Below are 17,577 nucleotides of genomic sequence, written 5' to 3'. Positions count from 1 at the left end.
ATTATTCGTCATGGTGTGCATAATTTAGGTATTTTGGTAATATCAACCTTGAAAAAAAGGACAAACTCATGCGAATGAAGTAATTTGATACGAATTTTTCAAAGTCTAAAACGAAGGCACAGCCTTATAGTTCTGCCACAACTTTTGCCTACGTTTACCTTGGACAACCAGAAACACTCGTCAAACATGTCAACAAACGTAGGCACCCGATGCCTGCATATCAACTCTGTTCTTGCATTGCAAGGTCTCAACAGCATCAAAAGTCACCCTCATTCCGCCCCCTGCAAATCCATCTTGATTGACTTCCACTCTCGCCAAATCGACTCGAATCTATTGAGTGCAAGTCATCTAGCCGAGCGATCGCAATGAGAGAAACCCGCCAGCAGCTCATGTACAAGGCTTGGGAAATCATGTGATGGAAACCGATTATCTTGAGGATGACAGCACTTTAACGTGGAGAAGAGTAGAGCACTCAGGCTGTCAATACTTATTTCACTTCTTCATAGTGTAAAAAATATGGAGTACTTGGTACCAAGAAGCCAGTGAAGCAAAAATTTACAGCACCAACATCGACTGACCATCCCAACAAACCAAAAACCGGTAGCGGCAAAAATCTAAATCCTCCATGGGGACAAAAAAATAAACATCGACATGGATAATAAAAACTGAGTGATACTTTACCCTCGAAATTGATGGTTTAAGCTATGCTTTTGCTTTCATATGCTCTCAGATGATTATCTGGTCTTCTCCCTTTATTGGCTCCTATAGATAATTTCGAAGACTCTCGTGGTCCACCTGCACTGTGCTTCTTTCGCCTTGGAGCACCAGGAGGGTCGACCAGCGGGCCTGACCAAGTTTGATCCTGCTCTTTTGAAGAAGTAAATGAAGAAGAGGTGAATGGGACATCGGGAGGAACGACAGATGGATCAAAACGATGAGAAGCTCCCAATGGGAAGCCGAGTGCTCCATCCTGATGTGGCGGAGGGAACTTTTCACTTTTGCTCTTAGCATTCGCATGGGAAATGAGTCGTCTTCTCTGATATACAGAAAAACCAGAAACATTCTTAAGAAAATTAAACTGAGTCTCTAGTAATGGAATGCATGTGCCTGTTTGCCTAATCTGCCTGCCCAATTAATTGTCACTAGTTGGTAATGCTTCCGATAATTAGGTTTAAGCATGTCACCAAGGAAAGAAACAGAACCCTGGAATCCTTTCGCTACCACGTAATAATGAAACCGAACATTGGAAGCAGGAAAGAGAAATAGTTTCACATACGTCAATGTTATGTTGAAGCTCCGCATTGGCTTCTGGAGCAGGGACAGCCCTGACACGTCGATCGCGTGTCCGCTCTTTCCTTGCACCATCTGCTTGTGCTTTGCTAGCGGCTCTCAACCTGCAGAGATGAGAAAATGCTAAATGAAAAAGTTCACCAAACATTGACATGAGAACTGCCATATGCTTCATTTTGGGGACTAAAGATGCTATTTTTCGAACTGAAGAATCCAAGGTTGCTACTTTTAGAACTGACGTGTAACATTTTCAGTACTTGTAATACTATGTGTGGTATGTAACCAAATTTTTTATATCAAATGCTTTCAAAAGAAATGTATAATTTGTCCGACTAGATTCGCAATAAAAGTACATGAAGTGCCAGTTCTATATTGATAACAAACCAGAGAAAAGGAATGATAAATCAGGTAGCAGTTTTAATAGTAATGAACAGTCAAGAAACCATGAGCCAGAATCCTTATTAGCCATTGCAATTAAACCATGGGAAAAAGCATGAGGAATGGATGGAACCCAAAGAAAGAAAAAAAGGAAAAAGAAAAAAGAAAATCTAGCTTCTGGGACCAACCGTCGAGCTTCATCGTCACGTCTTTTAGCATCCATTTCCTTACTGGGGGGATACTGTGGGAGGCTAGATGGTTCACAGGCATATGGCTCCGTCCTGAAGAACTGTGTGCAAAGGCAGAAGCAAAGCAGTAAATTAACAGGAAAAGGAAAAAGAAAAAGAAAAATAAGGAAGCATAGTTGCAGATCTTCAGATAGCATGTGTACAGCCAGATCTCACTCAATATATACCCTTACTAGTTAGTCCTAGAATAGTTTCTGGCAAGCCATCATAATATAATGCTGCTAAGGATCCATCAATTTTCATCCGAGTTGAGGATGGCAGTCAATGGACTTTGAAATCTCCATCCAAGGTCCCGACAATTCCCATATGGATTGTGTCTTCAAATACTTATACAGAACATAAGCACGAAAATTTTCAAGGAAGTAAAACCTAACCGTCCTGAGAAAGCATAATATCATAGAACAAGATTATGAGCAGACAAGAACAATCAGAGCTGACCAAATTTAAGCAACCCGAGGTTAAGTTGATGCAGTTTGCTGAGTTTGATCGAAAAAATTTGTGGTTTGAACCTAGCCAGAGGAAGTTGTCTCTCTTTAAGTAAATCAATTATCAAAGACAAACAAGAAGAACAACGTTGCAATTGCAAATTACAGTCTTCATTTAGGTTATAGAGTACTTTACTCTCTGAGAAACAAACTTTAGACAATAGATCTATAGAGAGATCAACAGGAAAAAGAAGCCATCACAGTTAAAAACTTTACTGTCAAGGGAAAAAGAGCAACAAGCACATGGAAGTATTTCACATATAAGGCACTAATGTTGAACTGACTTCGCTTTGCAACGCATCAGTGGCTGTCCCGCGTTCCGCTGGATCAATTGCCAGAAGAGTTCCAACAAGTGGCAAAGATGATGGTGGGAAGTCTTTAAATGTTTCCCTGATGCATCTTCTATAAGGTTCTCGAGGCTTGAACAATGTTGCATTTGGCAACTTATATTTCTTCCAATACTCTTCAGAAGGTGAGCCGCATAATTTGTATATCTTATGGAGTTGCTCTACCTATGTACACAAATATAACAGCAATTTGAGTTTCAGATACGAGAGGAAGGCAGTTCTAATTTTCCTGAAAAAGAAGGATGGTTCCACAGACAAGGGTGGAACAATCAATGAGATAAATCCAAAATGCTGAAAGCTAGTCAACAGCAATGAAGCATCGAAATATCAAACTAGATCTAGGCCAACATGATCCAGCATATACATCCACTAATGCCAAATTAGTTACGTATCACCGATACCGAGGATGAGTTTCATCATGGGAGACGCTATGACTTGAATACCCGTCTTGTTGATTCTCAATCAAGCACTTGACTACCCAACCAACTCAGATTGTCTAATATCACATACATCTTAAGTATACAGATTCATACGGCATATATATACCTTTCATTACCCACTAGACAAGCTTTAAGCCACAAACTGCAATTACAAAACCAAGAAAATTTCTTTTGCATTTAAAAATATAATATCACGAGAGAAGGTCGAAACATACCTCTGTTCGACCAGGCATGATGGGCTTCCCCGCCAACAACTCGGCTAGTATACAACCAGCACTCCACAAGTCTATACCCACACCATAATCATTGGCCCCAAGGAGAAGTTCAGGTGGACGATACCACAGAGTGACCACCCGACTTGTCATCCGATGCTTGTGGTCAGGATCATAGAACGAAGCCAGTCCAAAGTCACCAATCTTAAGAACTCCTCCATTGTCAATCAGTAGATTTGAGCCTTTAATATCGCGGTGCAGCACACGGCGATTGTGACAGTGCTCTAGTCCGGAAAGCAGCTGATGCATGTAACACTTGACCTACAATATAAAAAGATATTACGTTTGAAAGAAGGAAAAAACAAGTACCACAGAACAAAAACGGGCAGGGAAGCCATACAATCAGTCATCTATTTTAAGAGACAAACTTCTAAGAACCTGTGGCTCAGTGAATTTGATTCCTGGACTTGCTGCTAATCCAGCCAAATCATGCTCCATGTACTCAAATACCAGGTACAAGCTGCAGGACATTCGTGAAGTAACTAAACCCTCCAACTTCACAACATTGGGATGATCCAGATGCCGCAGAATGAGAATTTCTCGTGCCATAAACCTCACACTTTCAGGTTCTAAGTTGTCAAACCGGACCTTTTTTAGTGCAACAATTTTACCAGTCAACAAATCCTTGGCTTTGTACACGTTACTGTATGTCCCTTGTCCAATCTGACGGAAAAATAACACTAAGGAATTAGAAAATAACAGGGGAAAAAGGAAAAGCATGGATTTAATGTAACAGCAATTATCCAAAAAGAAACAAAACAAAACGAGAGGAAAGGAAAGCTACAAGTTGTGAGTGTAAACCAAGGGACCAATGAATAGTCCTTTATTACCGCCATCAAAAGCTGCCATAATCGAAACATCAATGATGAACTTTCAGCCAAAAAAATTATAAGTTGCTTCCAACCTTGTCAATTTTCTCAAATGTGTTCGCTTTTCGAGGAATCCAACCGCTGAGAGCCTCCCCGCATATGTCTGAGAGCCATGAGGGCCATCCAGCTGCAACCTGCTCTCCTCGAGTATGCTTAGGCACGTTGCCTAGCTTTGTGCTTGGCCTCGACCGTCTCCTTTGTTCGCGCGACCGCTGATCATCTTCGACCTTCTCTTTCTTCTGGGTCTCATCGGTCTGAACCTCCTCGACTTTACTCTCTCCCTCTACCTTCACGACTGGATCATCCCTCTTGCTGGTCTCGACTTCGGAAGTATCCCGTCCTTTAGACTCTGTGACTATGCCGGAGGACACCTCTCGACCAAGCACGCACCCCATTTCTCGCTTCTAATTTTCATCTCTGAACATATCCCATACAGCTCACGCACGGCCTCCTACCCACCAGCCCACCGCCAATCAAATATCCTCTGATGGATCACTCACCCCAAGAACAAGGCAACTCTCAAGCACAAGCAGCTCAATCTCTGCATAAGCAAAGTCAAATCTACCCACCTGAAAGTTACCCCAGAGCTCAGAGACCAGCAACCGGAACTGATCGAGATCAATCCACTCAACTAAGCACTACAAGATACCAGATGCTCTGCAAAACATGAACCCTAAGCTAGCGATCCCTCAAAAGGACACAAATTGATCGTGGGGGTTGGGATTTCAGCACACCCATCAAAGAAAAACTCGATCTTTAAGTCAGAAACACAGAGGAGGAGAGAGAGACTGACTCGAACTGAATCTGGGTCTGCGCAAGAAAGCTACCGAGCTTCGTTCTGGGGAGGGTACAGCTCCTTCAGTGCAGCCTGAAATGCGTCTCTGATCAATCTTGTCCGGGAAAAAAGAAGGGAAGGAAAAGGAATTCTGGGTACGCGATTACTCGGTACTTCTGGGACATCGAAGCAAACGAGGTAATAAAAAAAAGGACAAAACACGGAACAGGAACAGCAACAGCGGATCGTACCTCTCAGTTCTCGATTATATGCTGTCTTTAGTTATCGCAAGTCAAACCTCACCGATGTTCTTTTTGTTGAGGACAAGGTGGGACATTTCTATTTCCTGAATTAACGGGAGGCTCTTTCTTCTACCTTTTTATCTTTTTTTAACTCTTTCCTTTCTCTATTTTTCTCTGATATATTGCTGTTGCGTCTTCGGTGATCACCTGGCATATTCCCCTTGGAATCGCATGATGTTTTTTTTTTTTTTTGTTGCTTTTATAGATTTTTTAAAGGGTGTGAATGAGTTTGCTCCACGAACGAATTTCCGAACAAAGAAACGTATTTGGTAACGACACAAATTTTCTGTTCTAAAAACATAAATCCGTTTAATAGCCGCATAAAATTTTTATGATTGTGGCGGCCGGCGATTGAAGACCGTTGAACAGTATATAGGAACCGACGACAAGAAGAGTTTTTAATTTTTTGTTTGTGTTCCAGAAATAGATAAGCAGAAAATTTCCGCTTCTCATTCCCATTCCATTTCTATTTATGGGCTAAAAATTTATTTCGAAAATAGAAAGATGAAATTGCGTTACCAAATACATTTTTGTCCCAAACATGTGTTTCCGAGAACTTTGAAAAATAGTATCTACTTATCTAGAACGCACACGGAGACACAGGTAGAAATTTCGTTGGGAAGGCAGAGATATTCGTTCTTTTTGAGGTCCTTTTCGAATGGTTTCACGTGGAGGTAGACCAACGGTGGAAGGAATTGGACGTTTTGCCAATTACCGCTGGCAAATCCTTTTACGCCACTTAACCACTTCTTGATGTGTTCATTTCTTTATTATTCCGCCCTTTATCAGTGGAATCGTCCAAGATGGCGATCGAAATTCAGGAACCCCAGTTGCCAAGAATTTAGACACCCAATTCTATACATGCCCCCCCGTCAAAATCTGGACGCAAGTAGAAATGAATTTCAACTTGAACTGCAATTGGCCACTTGTAACCAAAGATCACGTCGAACTTTGTTGAGCATGGCTTGCCCGCGCAACATAACTTGCATATGCAAATGAGAGACATGTGCCGCTAATCGCTGGCGTAGACATATTTAAATAATATTTTACTACTTTAACGATTTTCGACAAAAATTGACCAAAGATTCAATCGTCAAAATGTTTAAAACTCAATTTACAAAAATTAAAAAAATTATTATTGAATTGATAAATATGTAATAAATTTAAGATATTTTGGATAATTTTTCCGAAGCATCTGTGCCCCAAACCAAACGAATCCTGACTGATGATCGATAGCCAGACATGGAGTTGACAATCCTGAATACTACTAAACATTGATGAAGGAGAAAAGGTGGGGGACCATTTCTCATCAGCAACAAAAGGAACTTTACTGCAATAAATAGAACACATTGAAAGGGGGCCTAACAAAACCACATTTTACAATAAGCAAACGTTCTCAGCGCACAAATAAAATTCAAAATTCGTTCATGGTAGCTGCAGCGACTACGGGCACAGATTCCTCCTCAGTCCTCACTTCGCTTTTTCTTCTTCTTCTCTTTCCTCTTGCTAGGTTGTTCGCTATCTTCTTCGTCTTGTTTAGCATGCTTTCTCTTCTTCTTCTTCTTGGTTTCTTTTTCTCCGGCATTCTCATCAGACTGCAACACGGCATCCTCGGCTGCCTCCTCCATCTTCTTTTTCTTTTTCTTGTCCTTCTTCGCAGGGGCATCGCCATCAGCTTCAGCAGAACCATTTGCGCCCACTAGCATGGTCGTCTCTTCTTCATCAGCTTGCTTCTTCTTCTTCTTCTTTTTCTCTTTCTTCCTTTCCCCAGTTGGAGGCTCCTCAGTCTCTTCTGCCATCTGAGATGGTACACTTTCGGTCTTTCTCTTCTTTTTCTCCATTTCTTCACCATTCCCTGCGGCATCATTCAAAGTTTGCCCAAGAGTAGAATCGGCAGAAGGATTGTATGTCTACACAGGAAAAAAAAAAGAAACAGGTATCATTCTCCATTTGCAACAAAAGGAAGAGCAGAAAGAAAATACAACTTTACGATAAACCGAGGCTACACTTGATGGCAAGCTGACATTGACATTCAGTTCGAAATTATAGATGCGTACCCCATCGACAGTCACTCAAGAGTCGAATGAATATACCCTCAAGATCCAAAATAAGAGATGGCATAAGGTGAAAGTGTACCTTTGCTGCAGTTATCAAAGCCCCAGCGCCCTTCTTTCGGTCCTTGTCATAGACTTCTATCTTTGGCTTGCCTTTTGCAGAGCCAGCAGAATGACCCAATTCTCTGCCCTCAAGATTTCTCAGCCTTGCTTCAAGCTACAAGCAGCCATACATCAGCAAATTCTCTACACTACACTCTTCGTGAGCGCGTGTACATGCGTCTGTGTGGAGGTTGAGTAATTGAACAAAAAAAGCATCTCTGGGTGGTGACAAAAAGTAGCAAGTAGAAATTGAACAAAGTACCTTGGCCCGATTTTCAAGTCCCATGGAGTTATCTACAGTGTCTCCAAGAGCATCATATCTAATCGCCAAGGCAGTTTTGGCAGCAAGTGAACGAGAAATTTTTCCCTTCAATTTTGGCGGTGCCTGGCCAATCAATGATGCATGGTAAATCAGCCCATATTTAGGAGTAGCATGTTTTGTCTTCAATGCTCTGAAGAGAGCCTTTTCAGCACCCAGTATCTGTACAGTGCTCCCTGGCTGCTTTGCGAGGTTTAACAAGCTGCCGCCATGCGCAATTAGGCGGGCCCCCACAAGCTCTCCAACAAGAGCAGTCAAGTTGGGTGCAATGGTGTTCATACGGGACTTCAGGTAATCGTAGAGTTGCGCTCTATACTCGGACAGAGACAAAACTTGATCGCAGAGCTCTTTGATATTTAACAAATCAAGGTCGCTCACTTCAGTACCCATTGAAATCTCAGATGCCGCCTTTAACTCTGTCTCAACCTCTTCAGGCAATATCTGCAGAATATCAAGCAAAATGATGAGCACATTCCCAGGTCAAAATATCATGACTATGACTCATGGTTCCAGCTTATTCATATGATAGCCTCCATTGTAATTCCTATTTGCAATGTCATGTCTACAACATATATATCTGATGGAACATGGGTCCCAATTGACGCTAAACATTTAAAGGACAAAAATTTATCACTACCACAAGCTTTTAATGGTCAGGAATTTCCATGAGCTAACTCCCTATAGGCTATAACATCAAAGGAGAGCCCCGTGGATCTATATACTTGGATATATGGTCCTCAGACTTATATGCCCAACAAAAATCATCATAACCATTTCATAGGAAGTCATACCCCAGAAAAGTCTAGCTTTGAAGCATTAGTGCGGCTGCCCATCAGCTTCACAGTCTTGGCATATAGAATGTTATCCTGGATAATCTTACCAAGCTCCGGAAAATGCCATCCATACCACTCTCGGACCCTCATTGCATAAGTATTCAGCTCTTTATCAAGATCATCAAGTAAACCAATGGCCTGAATGATCATAGTGTCCACCTAAACAAGACAACATATGTAATTAGAGAACTCCAGCATAAACATCTATTTTAGTTAAATGTACAAAAATGGAACTACTGATAGATCAGAGTTTTCACTTCAATCCTAACAGCAGAATAGACAATTAAGTATAGAAAGATGGTGATTAAGTGCACTTCTTAGATCATTCAATGCCAATCTATGGGACCTCACGCGACAATATATAACCACCTAAACTAAACTGCAAATTCCTATTACATTAAAGACCATCCAATTCAGACCAAAATTCAATTGAAATTTTCAAGATCCTTATAGAATTTTTTCATAAATCAAGACCAGCCATACCAAACAAGTTGAAATCTTCATTATCCTTTCACAATTTTTTTCATAAGTCAAGACCATGCGACAATGACAGTCAAATGACGAGTTTGTCACGGATCAAGAAACAACAAGAACCATAGTTAATCCAACACATTTTTACGAATTAGTAAAAGACACACCTTATCAGCACTAAACTTCAGCTTGTATCTAGACAGGCTATGAGATAAACCCAGACTCATTGGAGCCAGATCCTGGACAGCTAGACCCGAAATGAGTTCAGTCAGCTGACTCCTCACGCCTCGCATCAACTCCATAACAGCATTATTGTGAACACATTCGATTTGCTGCAAGGAAATAATCGCTTGGGTTTTAGGAAAAACAAAAGGAAACAAGCTAACAACGGCAACAAAATCACACTATAAAAGCATCTGCATACCAACTTCTCTTTAATAGCATTTCCAAGCTTTGAATCAGCCACAGCCAAACTTTCCCCATCACAGTGAGCGCGCAAGAATTTACGGAGACCTTTGTAAGGTTTGCTCTCAATCAAACAGGTTGCAGCTGATAGAGCTTCTGCCGTATTTTCAAACTTCGAAAAAGCTTTCAGCTTAACAACCTGATATCCACAGAGCAAACAATTGTCAGGTCCATTGTGAAAGGCCGCAATGAAGCAAGGCAACAATTTTGGCGAGACCACTAATCAAATTAATCAGACCCTGAATGCCCTAGTGATCAAATACTCATTTGCAATCTACGGACTATTAATTTAAAAAAAAAAGCACACGAACTATGTGTATCATTTATGTTCCTAGAGAAGCGACAACAGAGACAAAGAGGGCACCTGTCTTGCAGATTCAGCAGATGAGAACTCCTTCCACAAGTCCTGGCAACAGTAAAAACAGGATCCTTAGCAAGATCGAAGGACATTAACTCGCACCGTCTCCATTAGATAAACCAATAAAAAAAACAGGCCTCGAGTTGTGCATGACTTCCGAAATCATTGCACAGCCCAAATCCTCGATTCAAGCTCACGCCGAAAAATCACGCGTTACAATCAGTAGAGAACAGCAAATGAGCAACATGAAGAAACAAATCACCTCGACCTTCGAGAGTTTCCCTTCATCCAACACTTTAAACAGGGCAAAGCCCGCCGGCGTCTCGAACAGCACGAGCATTTTAAACCAAATGTCAGGCCAAACCCACCTGAAAGCAAAGCCACCAATCTGCTCAGGCAACTTGTCCAAAACAAGATTCCACAGAATGGATAAATAAATCACCTCAACAGCAACCACTCGACAGACCCACAAACAAATCACAAAACATATTTGCTCACTGACACATGCATGCGCATCGCTATGCGTACACTAGCTAGCAATTCATAAGTAGCAGCCCAGTCAACAAGAAAAGCTCAAAACCGATCCTTTGCAGCTTAAGAGCCAGATAAAGCACATTACAAGTTTGCCCACATAGAATCCTAACATATACCAACAGTATTGCCCAGGAGTCGAGCTTGACCACGTAAATGGACAAGAGCACCGTGCCGAGAGAAAAGAGAGAGAGAGAGCTTTTAGGGTTTCACGGAGTACAGAGAAGTTGGAGAGTACCCGGAGCTGCGTTGTCCAGAAGAAGCAGCAGCCCAAGAGGAGGTGGAGGAGGAGGAGGACGAAGAGAAGGGTCTAGGGTTTAAGCGTGGCGTTCAACAAAATATTTATATACGTACGACTCACCGTTTTCGCCGGTCTGGGAAATGTGAGTTTGGAACAATTTTGAGATTTATTTTACAAATAACTTGGAAACCTAAACTCCAATTTTTTTCCACCAAAAAGGAATAATTTTAAAAAAATGAAAAGTATTATTTGTATTGTTTGAAATATTTAGTCAACAAAATATTTCTTATTATGGATCCTAATTTATGTCTAAATATTTTTTATTTCAATGTTTTTGTAAGTAGCACAAGCGACCGATTTATAAAAATATATTTTTATATTATTTATTTTTTGCGAAACAAATATATCTGTAAACTCAGTAAATGATTTATTGAATTACTCTTACTCTATTAAAACACTGAAATTTTTCTACTTCAATTTCATCAACCCCTAAATAAAATTAATTGTAATTCAACATATTCGTTCTCGATTGTAGTTGAAAGCTTAATTTCTCATGTTAATATTGCTAGATTTTAGATTTTTATGATGTCCGAAACTCTAATGCCATTAGATTCATAAGCATAATTTCTACTTGGTCCTATTTTTTGTCGTCTCTCCAAAAGGTATAAATTTATTTAAAAGAAATGAAAGGTTAACTTAGGACATTTCAGCCGATTAAAAAAAATTAAGGACATTTCAGAGGTAATTGAAAGGAGTAATTATGCAAAGCCCATAGATTTCTTTTTTCTTTTTGTTCGAAACCAAGCCCATGGATCAGCATGTTCTTTTTGTACATTCTATGCCACGCCCATAGAATAGATGGTCATGGTACTTAATTTTTCTTTTTGAACCAAACGTTCGAATCTGTCATTTTTCCTAACATAGGGCATCTCATAGCCAAATTCTTAAGTATAATCATCAAAGGATTAGCTCAACAAAGAAATTTGTCAATATGCTGCGTACTGATTTGTCATTGTCATTATCTCTCCACGCCCTCCCTCTTCTGTTCAAAATGACTGTCTAAAACATATGATATCGGCATTAATAATTGTCGTCACGTAGCCTCGGTGACCCGATTTTGGTTTAAAAAAGGTCACAAATTGAGCTCAAAAGACTACTGTGTGATCTGTGACAAAGTGCGAAGAATCGCGATTTGTAAAAATCCTAAATGCAGCAATGTTATGTACCAATGAGAAACTTGGTATCCGCCTTGCTTCAAGAATTTAGGGCATAAGAAACTGAGTAATACTATTATCAAATTCCCGTCGATACCTAAATGAGTCCTCTAATTTAAATGGCTTGAATTCACCATTTTTGTCTGACTTTGCTCCGTTTAGCGTTTAGGTATTCGTGATCTGGAGACATTTGCAGTTATAGGATTTTTGCATTCCCAAAGAGGAGATAATATTCAACAGAGAAGCATGAATGCTCCTAGCAGTAATGCTATTAGAAGCGATAATCTATACCTTCGCTCTAGAATCTGATCTCCCTCTCATAATCGGAGTTTGGCCAGCTCCGGCCTTAACACCTCTTCTGGCTCTGCCGCTCTGTTCCCGGGTACACTCGACCCATCGTCCGGCCTGGAAATTGGACTTCTTCTTGGTGGTGGAGCGGAACACACTGGTACAACGGAATGGATTCGAACAGGTTGTGCCATGAAACGAGGGCTCGAAGCTTCAATGTTATTTCCTTTGGGTTCTGGCCTAGCTGAATATGAGTAAGTTAATGTTTTCATCCTTGGAGGAGCATGCATATCGGGGACACTGCCACTTGATCGATTCATTGTGGGTTCCGCGGCAGAAGGCGGACTCAAGCATCTAACTACACTTGCTGTTGGAGGATCCTGACTGAGGTCTGTGGTGTGGTGGAGAAGAATCAAACGCATCCCAAGTTTGTAACCAAGCATTCTCTTTGATATCCCTAGGATCCTGTCCCGATATTCTTAATTCGCTTCCACTGCTTCTAAGGACGAGTGAATCCGAAGCAGCGGTTGTCTGAAAGCTTGATGATTCTTCGGCTTGCTCCTCCTGTGTCTCTCTTGAATGGTCACTCTGGGTCTGCTGCTCACTGAATCAGGAATCACTTGGTTTAAGAAACAAAAAGATGGGACTGAGGTATGCCCAGTTTTGATACTGCAAAGGAGGCAAGCTTCTTGAATGTGGGCTGCGTACATTGGATTCGAGCGATTTTGTTCGTCTTCTTTGCACTTCTTTTGGCTCTGACTCTGATCGTATGGGAGTAAACTTGAAAGGAAACGAGCAACAATAACCTGCTCCTGTTCTTCACTAGCTGTAGAATCCAGCAGAGCAGACGAAGAACAGGAAGACGTCGACTCCTGAGACACGGCATCGGGATATGAACGTCAAAGCATATAATTCTCAGCCTCCCACCACGTCAATCCTGAGAGTTAATTCATAACTCTCGGAATTGACGCGGTTGATTGAGGCGTTTGGAGATTCCAACTCGCGAAGCAAAGGTCATCTGTTCGAATCCCACAAATCATGCGAAAATTGCTTCAGGTTAAGGCCACCTGCGCAAGTTAAAAGTCTGAACTTAACCGGTTTGTATGATTTGCGAGGTATTCATGGGCCTCTAGGTAACCCAGTCTCTACACCCCTGTCCTTGTATTATCTGTGAATATGTGAACACAAAGGTAATTTGACTCATCAAAAAAATTGAGTCCAACAGTACATGTGTAGGTCCCAAATTGAATTGATTCTAGGTGAGTCTCTCTCGTCTAGCCTTAGTTACAGAAAGCTGTTTATTAATGCAAGTTTCTTTAATTACATTGCGTAGCTCCGAGGGAGATCAAATCTTATGATTACAGGAATAATGTCTTTCCCACGTTGCCTTATCGAACGACAGATACTTAACATGGAATTTGCGTACTTTGCCTTAAAATTATGGCCATATACATCATAATATAGAGTTAAGCTGAGCTTCATTTTAATTTGGGTTAATACCACGAAAAATTCTAAACTGATATATTTGTGTCAAATTTACCCCAAACTATTTTTTTTTTATCACAATTAATCCCAAACTGGTACCACTGTGATAAATTTACTCTAAATTATTTTTTTGACCGCAAACAATCTCAAATTGATTTACGTGTGACAAATTTAAGCCAAACTAAAATTTTTGACCATAAAAAATCCCAAACTGGTACACATGTGACAAATTTACTATTCGTTAGCTTCTATTAAACTAATGCATTTGTGACAAACAAAGGATGTAACCTAAATTGGTACACCCGTCAATTGTCACGTGTCATCCAACTCAATAATTTGATAGTAAAATTTAACGAAAAACTAACGGATGGTAAATTTATCGCAAGTATACCGGTTGGATAAATTTGTCACAGGTATACAAGTTATAGGTTTTTTGTGGTAAAAAAAAAAAATTTAAGGCAATTTATCACATGCATACCAGTTTGAGGTTTGTTGTGGTTAAAAAATAATTTAGGGTAAATTCGTCATAGGTGTATCGATATAGAGTTTTTCGTGGTATTAACCCTTTTAATTTCCTCATGGGACAATTCCCTGTGAGATGAGAGTTTCATTTCTTTTTCCATAATTTTCCATATCACACTTACATAATAATTAATGTATGAAAGACGATATCACCCAAAAAACACATGATGCAAAACAATTGTTGCAGATATAGAGCTCTTTTTACATAAACTGGAACGAGGAGGAAAGATACGGGCATCATGAGAACTAGGGAAAGCTCTAGTGCACTCTGCCTTAAAAGTGAGACGATGGACAGAAATCAGATTGAGAGGCTGGCCGGTCCAATTTCTTATTTTCTCTACGCAGCGGATTACACGGAATTAACAAGTCTTAGGATCGTCTTGGATCACCGATCGGAGAAATGCATCACAAAACGGACATACCTCGGATTTTCACATATTAAATGTCCACAATGCGGTTCCACGAGAGATTGTTCGTCCGTTTGACGATCGGGAGAGAAGATCGGGAGTTCGGCGTTATTTGTCACTTTTCTACATTCTCTATTCTTCATTGGAAGAACGTCTAAACAACGTCTAACGTTCAGAATAAGATAACTGCCTTTTTGACCGTTTATCTATAATGAGTCAAGGGCTGTGATAGCCTTCATAGGGGGACCACGGTCCTTCCCATGCACCCTCATTTTCTAACAAGTTTCGAATACAGAATTAATCAACCGAAATTGGTGAGCTCAGCTACATATTGCCATAGTCAAGGGCATTGACGAAGACACAAACTTGCTGAAAGTTTCATTTTATGAAATCACTCATTAATACACAAGGGAACTGCACACACGACTTTAAGGTTTCATCTTCCTAGTCATTTGTCTTTGCCTTTTCTTCTCGTTGGAATTCACACACTTCTTGCACAAAAGAAGCTCTCAATGCTCCGATGTCAAACAAGAACCGGTAATTCACCTGTTGAAATGTTCCAAGCAGATTCACTCCTCCGTTACGGATGGGCATGATCATCAAGCAAAATCCATTATCAGAGATTTGGAACACATTTTCCGCAGCAAGGAAAAGATTGGCTCCTGCTAAATGATATGTCATCGTCGGATATGTATCATAGGCCCAAATTGCCTGGTTGAGGAGTCTTAGGATGCCAAAAATACTTCTTCCTGAAATATTGGGCTATTTGTCCTTTTACGGCATCATGGGCAGTTTGAACAAGAACACTGTGAGGACTTCCCAAGTCAATAAAAGACCGTTGGAAAGCGATAGCTTGTATTCTTAGGCTCTTTCCGTTGATGCTAATGCCCCTAAGGTTAACCATGTGCCTGGCCACATTAGAAATGAGAGCTGCTGTCTGAACAACTGATCTAGGATGGCGGCTTATTCGCACGTCATCCCCAAAAGTGAGTAACGTGTAGGTACCGTGACCGGCGTACCACGAGGGGAAGCAATATGAAACGCATCTTTTAGTCTCATTGGCATATTGTGTAAAGATAGACCTCTTCCCCAATAATGCTCCGGCTATGGTGTTATTTTCTTCGAGCCTACGCCATGGCATGTTGTAGTTGGGTAGGCCGCAACCGAACACGGTTTTGGGGAACCCTTTGACATTTATCATGAAAGATAAATGTATCTGATCCAACCCGCCCCTTGCTATGACTTGTGGCTCCGAGATAACTAGTATCATATGCACAACTACCATTTATACATATGTAAGGAACACAGGGGATATTCACGAGGCAACGGCAGATAATCTGATGATTCACTTCTGTCAAAGTTACCTTGCCCTAAGGAGCAACAAGTAGTGCATCCTTCGCACTGCATCCATGTATCATCACTGCCTGTATCCACCACCAAATTGGGAGAATATGACTGCATGCCGACCATCATGGGGGTTATGTAATACCCAATGGCGGGATGCTTAGTGACTGAAGGTTTCAGCACATTGGGGCCATGTTCTATTGACTCCTTCTGCTCTGTTGAACTTGAAGAAGCCATGGATAACTCAAGTCGGCGCACGCGAACTCTAGATATCTCATACATTCTTTGGTATGTCTCTTCTATAAGTTGAGATTATTAGAAAACAGCATTTTGTCGAATTGGTCTATCGAGAAGAATTTGATGCTAAAGCGGCAGGTTCCAAAGGGTTTGGTGGCAATGAGAGAACAAATGACGAAACACGCCAGATTTGTATGTGATTTTGTCATTCTTGTTGCGTTTTCTAGTTGCTTTGGCTAATGTACTTCAAAATGGATTATATATACTATCCTATGTAGGGCTGAGTGTAATGGACTGACCGAAATGGGAATCACTAGGACTAGACTATTTCGGTCGATCGGGTCTGGTTCCAAGGGGAACCAAAACGATCGGACCGACAGTAATATGTACTTAAATATGCGAGTTATATTCAAAATCCAACAAACATACTTGCCTTATTGGTATATCAATTTCTCTATTTCTAGTATTAAATTATGGAAAAAATAGCTATTTCAACGGAAAGAATTGATGGCTAAAGAAAAAATAAATCGATTTCTTTTTTTTTTTTTTTTTCAGAGGGTCGTGCTCGTGGTATGGTCCCCAAAAATACTAATTTCGGCCATGTTTGACATACATGTGTGCGTATAATATATATCAATACCTACCCACAACCCTTATGTACCACATCTTGTCAAAAGATACAAAACCCAAATGGTGTGATAATTTCAAATTAACCGATCAAGTTTTTGAACAGTTAGTCTTAAACCGGCTCAACAGACGAAATAATGCTCCATCACCGATGGATCGAAAAATTGCCTTATTCCTTCAACAAAAAATCTTTGGCTGCATTCCAACTTGCAGCAATACAATCACCAGAACAATTTGTCTTGGCACTGGAACATATCATTTTAGAACACAAAGCGACTCTGGAGAAACCCATCACTGTGAAGACCCCAGTGAAGATGATGCATCAACCTATCAGAAGATGACAAAGACCAAGAAGAATAAGAATCATTACGCATCAGCATTATTTGGAGACACAATGTCAGCATATGTCTAGTTACCACGTGAGAAAAGCAAAATATACATCTACATATGTATGTATGTATGTATGTTGATTCGGTCATCTCCATAGACATTAAACGTACATATTTGGTAGGTTTCAAAGCAATATTATACACCGATTGCATTCAAGTTTGTTTAAAAGTTAAATGGCTACACAATTTTTCTAGCAAACAATTCTTTTTTTTTTTAGTTAATGATCAACACAATTCTTTCGAATTTTGGACGCGCACTCATAGTCACTATCCTGTTCCGGCAC

At 40.5% G+C, this 17,577-nt stretch overlaps 2 protein-coding genes and 1 pseudogene across 5 annotated transcripts; all 3 read right to left on the bottom strand.

The window, feature by feature from the left end:
* Positions 1–456: 456 nt before the first annotated feature.
* On the bottom strand, positions 457–5,319 carry LOC115743891 (probable serine/threonine-protein kinase At1g54610). Of its 3 annotated transcripts, none has more exons than XM_030678880.2 (8): positions 5,123–5,319; positions 4,365–4,984; positions 3,839–4,123; positions 3,404–3,721; positions 2,686–2,913; positions 1,857–1,957; positions 1,277–1,394; positions 457–1,036 (listed from the first exon to the last, which is right to left on the bottom strand). In XM_030678880.2, the coding sequence occupies exons 2-8, from the start codon at positions 4,722–4,724 to the stop codon at positions 698–700; spliced, it is 1,749 nt and encodes a 582-aa protein (XP_030534740.1). In that variant the 5' UTR covers positions 4,725–4,984; positions 5,123–5,319; the 3' UTR covers positions 457–697. The 3 variants fall into 3 exon arrangements, with proteins under 3 accessions (XP_030534740.1, XP_030534742.1, XP_030534741.1); XM_030678882.2 differs by having other exon boundaries at positions 4,365–4,967; XM_030678881.2 differs by having other exon boundaries at positions 4,365–4,898.
* A 1,389-nt stretch (positions 5,320–6,708) lies between these two features.
* LOC115743892 (probable nucleolar protein 5-2) lies at positions 6,709–10,908 on the bottom strand. 2 transcript variants are annotated; one of them, XM_048282964.1, is made up of 9 exons: positions 10,778–10,908; positions 10,271–10,375; positions 10,015–10,056; positions 9,610–9,789; positions 9,353–9,517; positions 8,673–8,873; positions 7,825–8,322; positions 7,543–7,677; positions 6,709–7,316 (listed from the first exon to the last, which is right to left on the bottom strand). In XM_048282964.1, exons 2-9 carry the CDS (start codon positions 10,346–10,348, stop codon positions 6,870–6,872), a joined length of 1,746 nt encoding a protein of 581 aa, XP_048138921.1. In that variant the 5' UTR covers positions 10,349–10,375; positions 10,778–10,908; the 3' UTR covers positions 6,709–6,869. The 2 variants fall into 2 exon arrangements, with proteins under 2 accessions (XP_048138921.1, XP_048138926.1); XM_048282969.1 differs by lacking the exon at positions 10,778–10,908 and adding an exon at positions 10,659–10,758 and having other exon boundaries at positions 10,271–10,376.
* Positions 10,909–12,311: 1,403 nt separating this feature from the next.
* Positions 12,312–16,277, bottom strand: LOC125314899 (annotated as a pseudogene).
* Between the last annotated feature and the right edge of the window lie 1,300 nt (positions 16,278–17,577).

This window comes from Rhodamnia argentea, chromosome 1 (genome assembly GCF_020921035.1).
Source record: "Rhodamnia argentea isolate NSW1041297 chromosome 1, ASM2092103v1, whole genome shotgun sequence".
In the NCBI taxonomy this organism is placed as follows: Eukaryota; Viridiplantae; Streptophyta; class Magnoliopsida; order Myrtales; family Myrtaceae; genus Rhodamnia; species Rhodamnia argentea.
The sequence above is the reverse complement of the archived record's forward strand: the minus strand, read 5'-3'. Positions and strand labels throughout refer to the sequence as shown.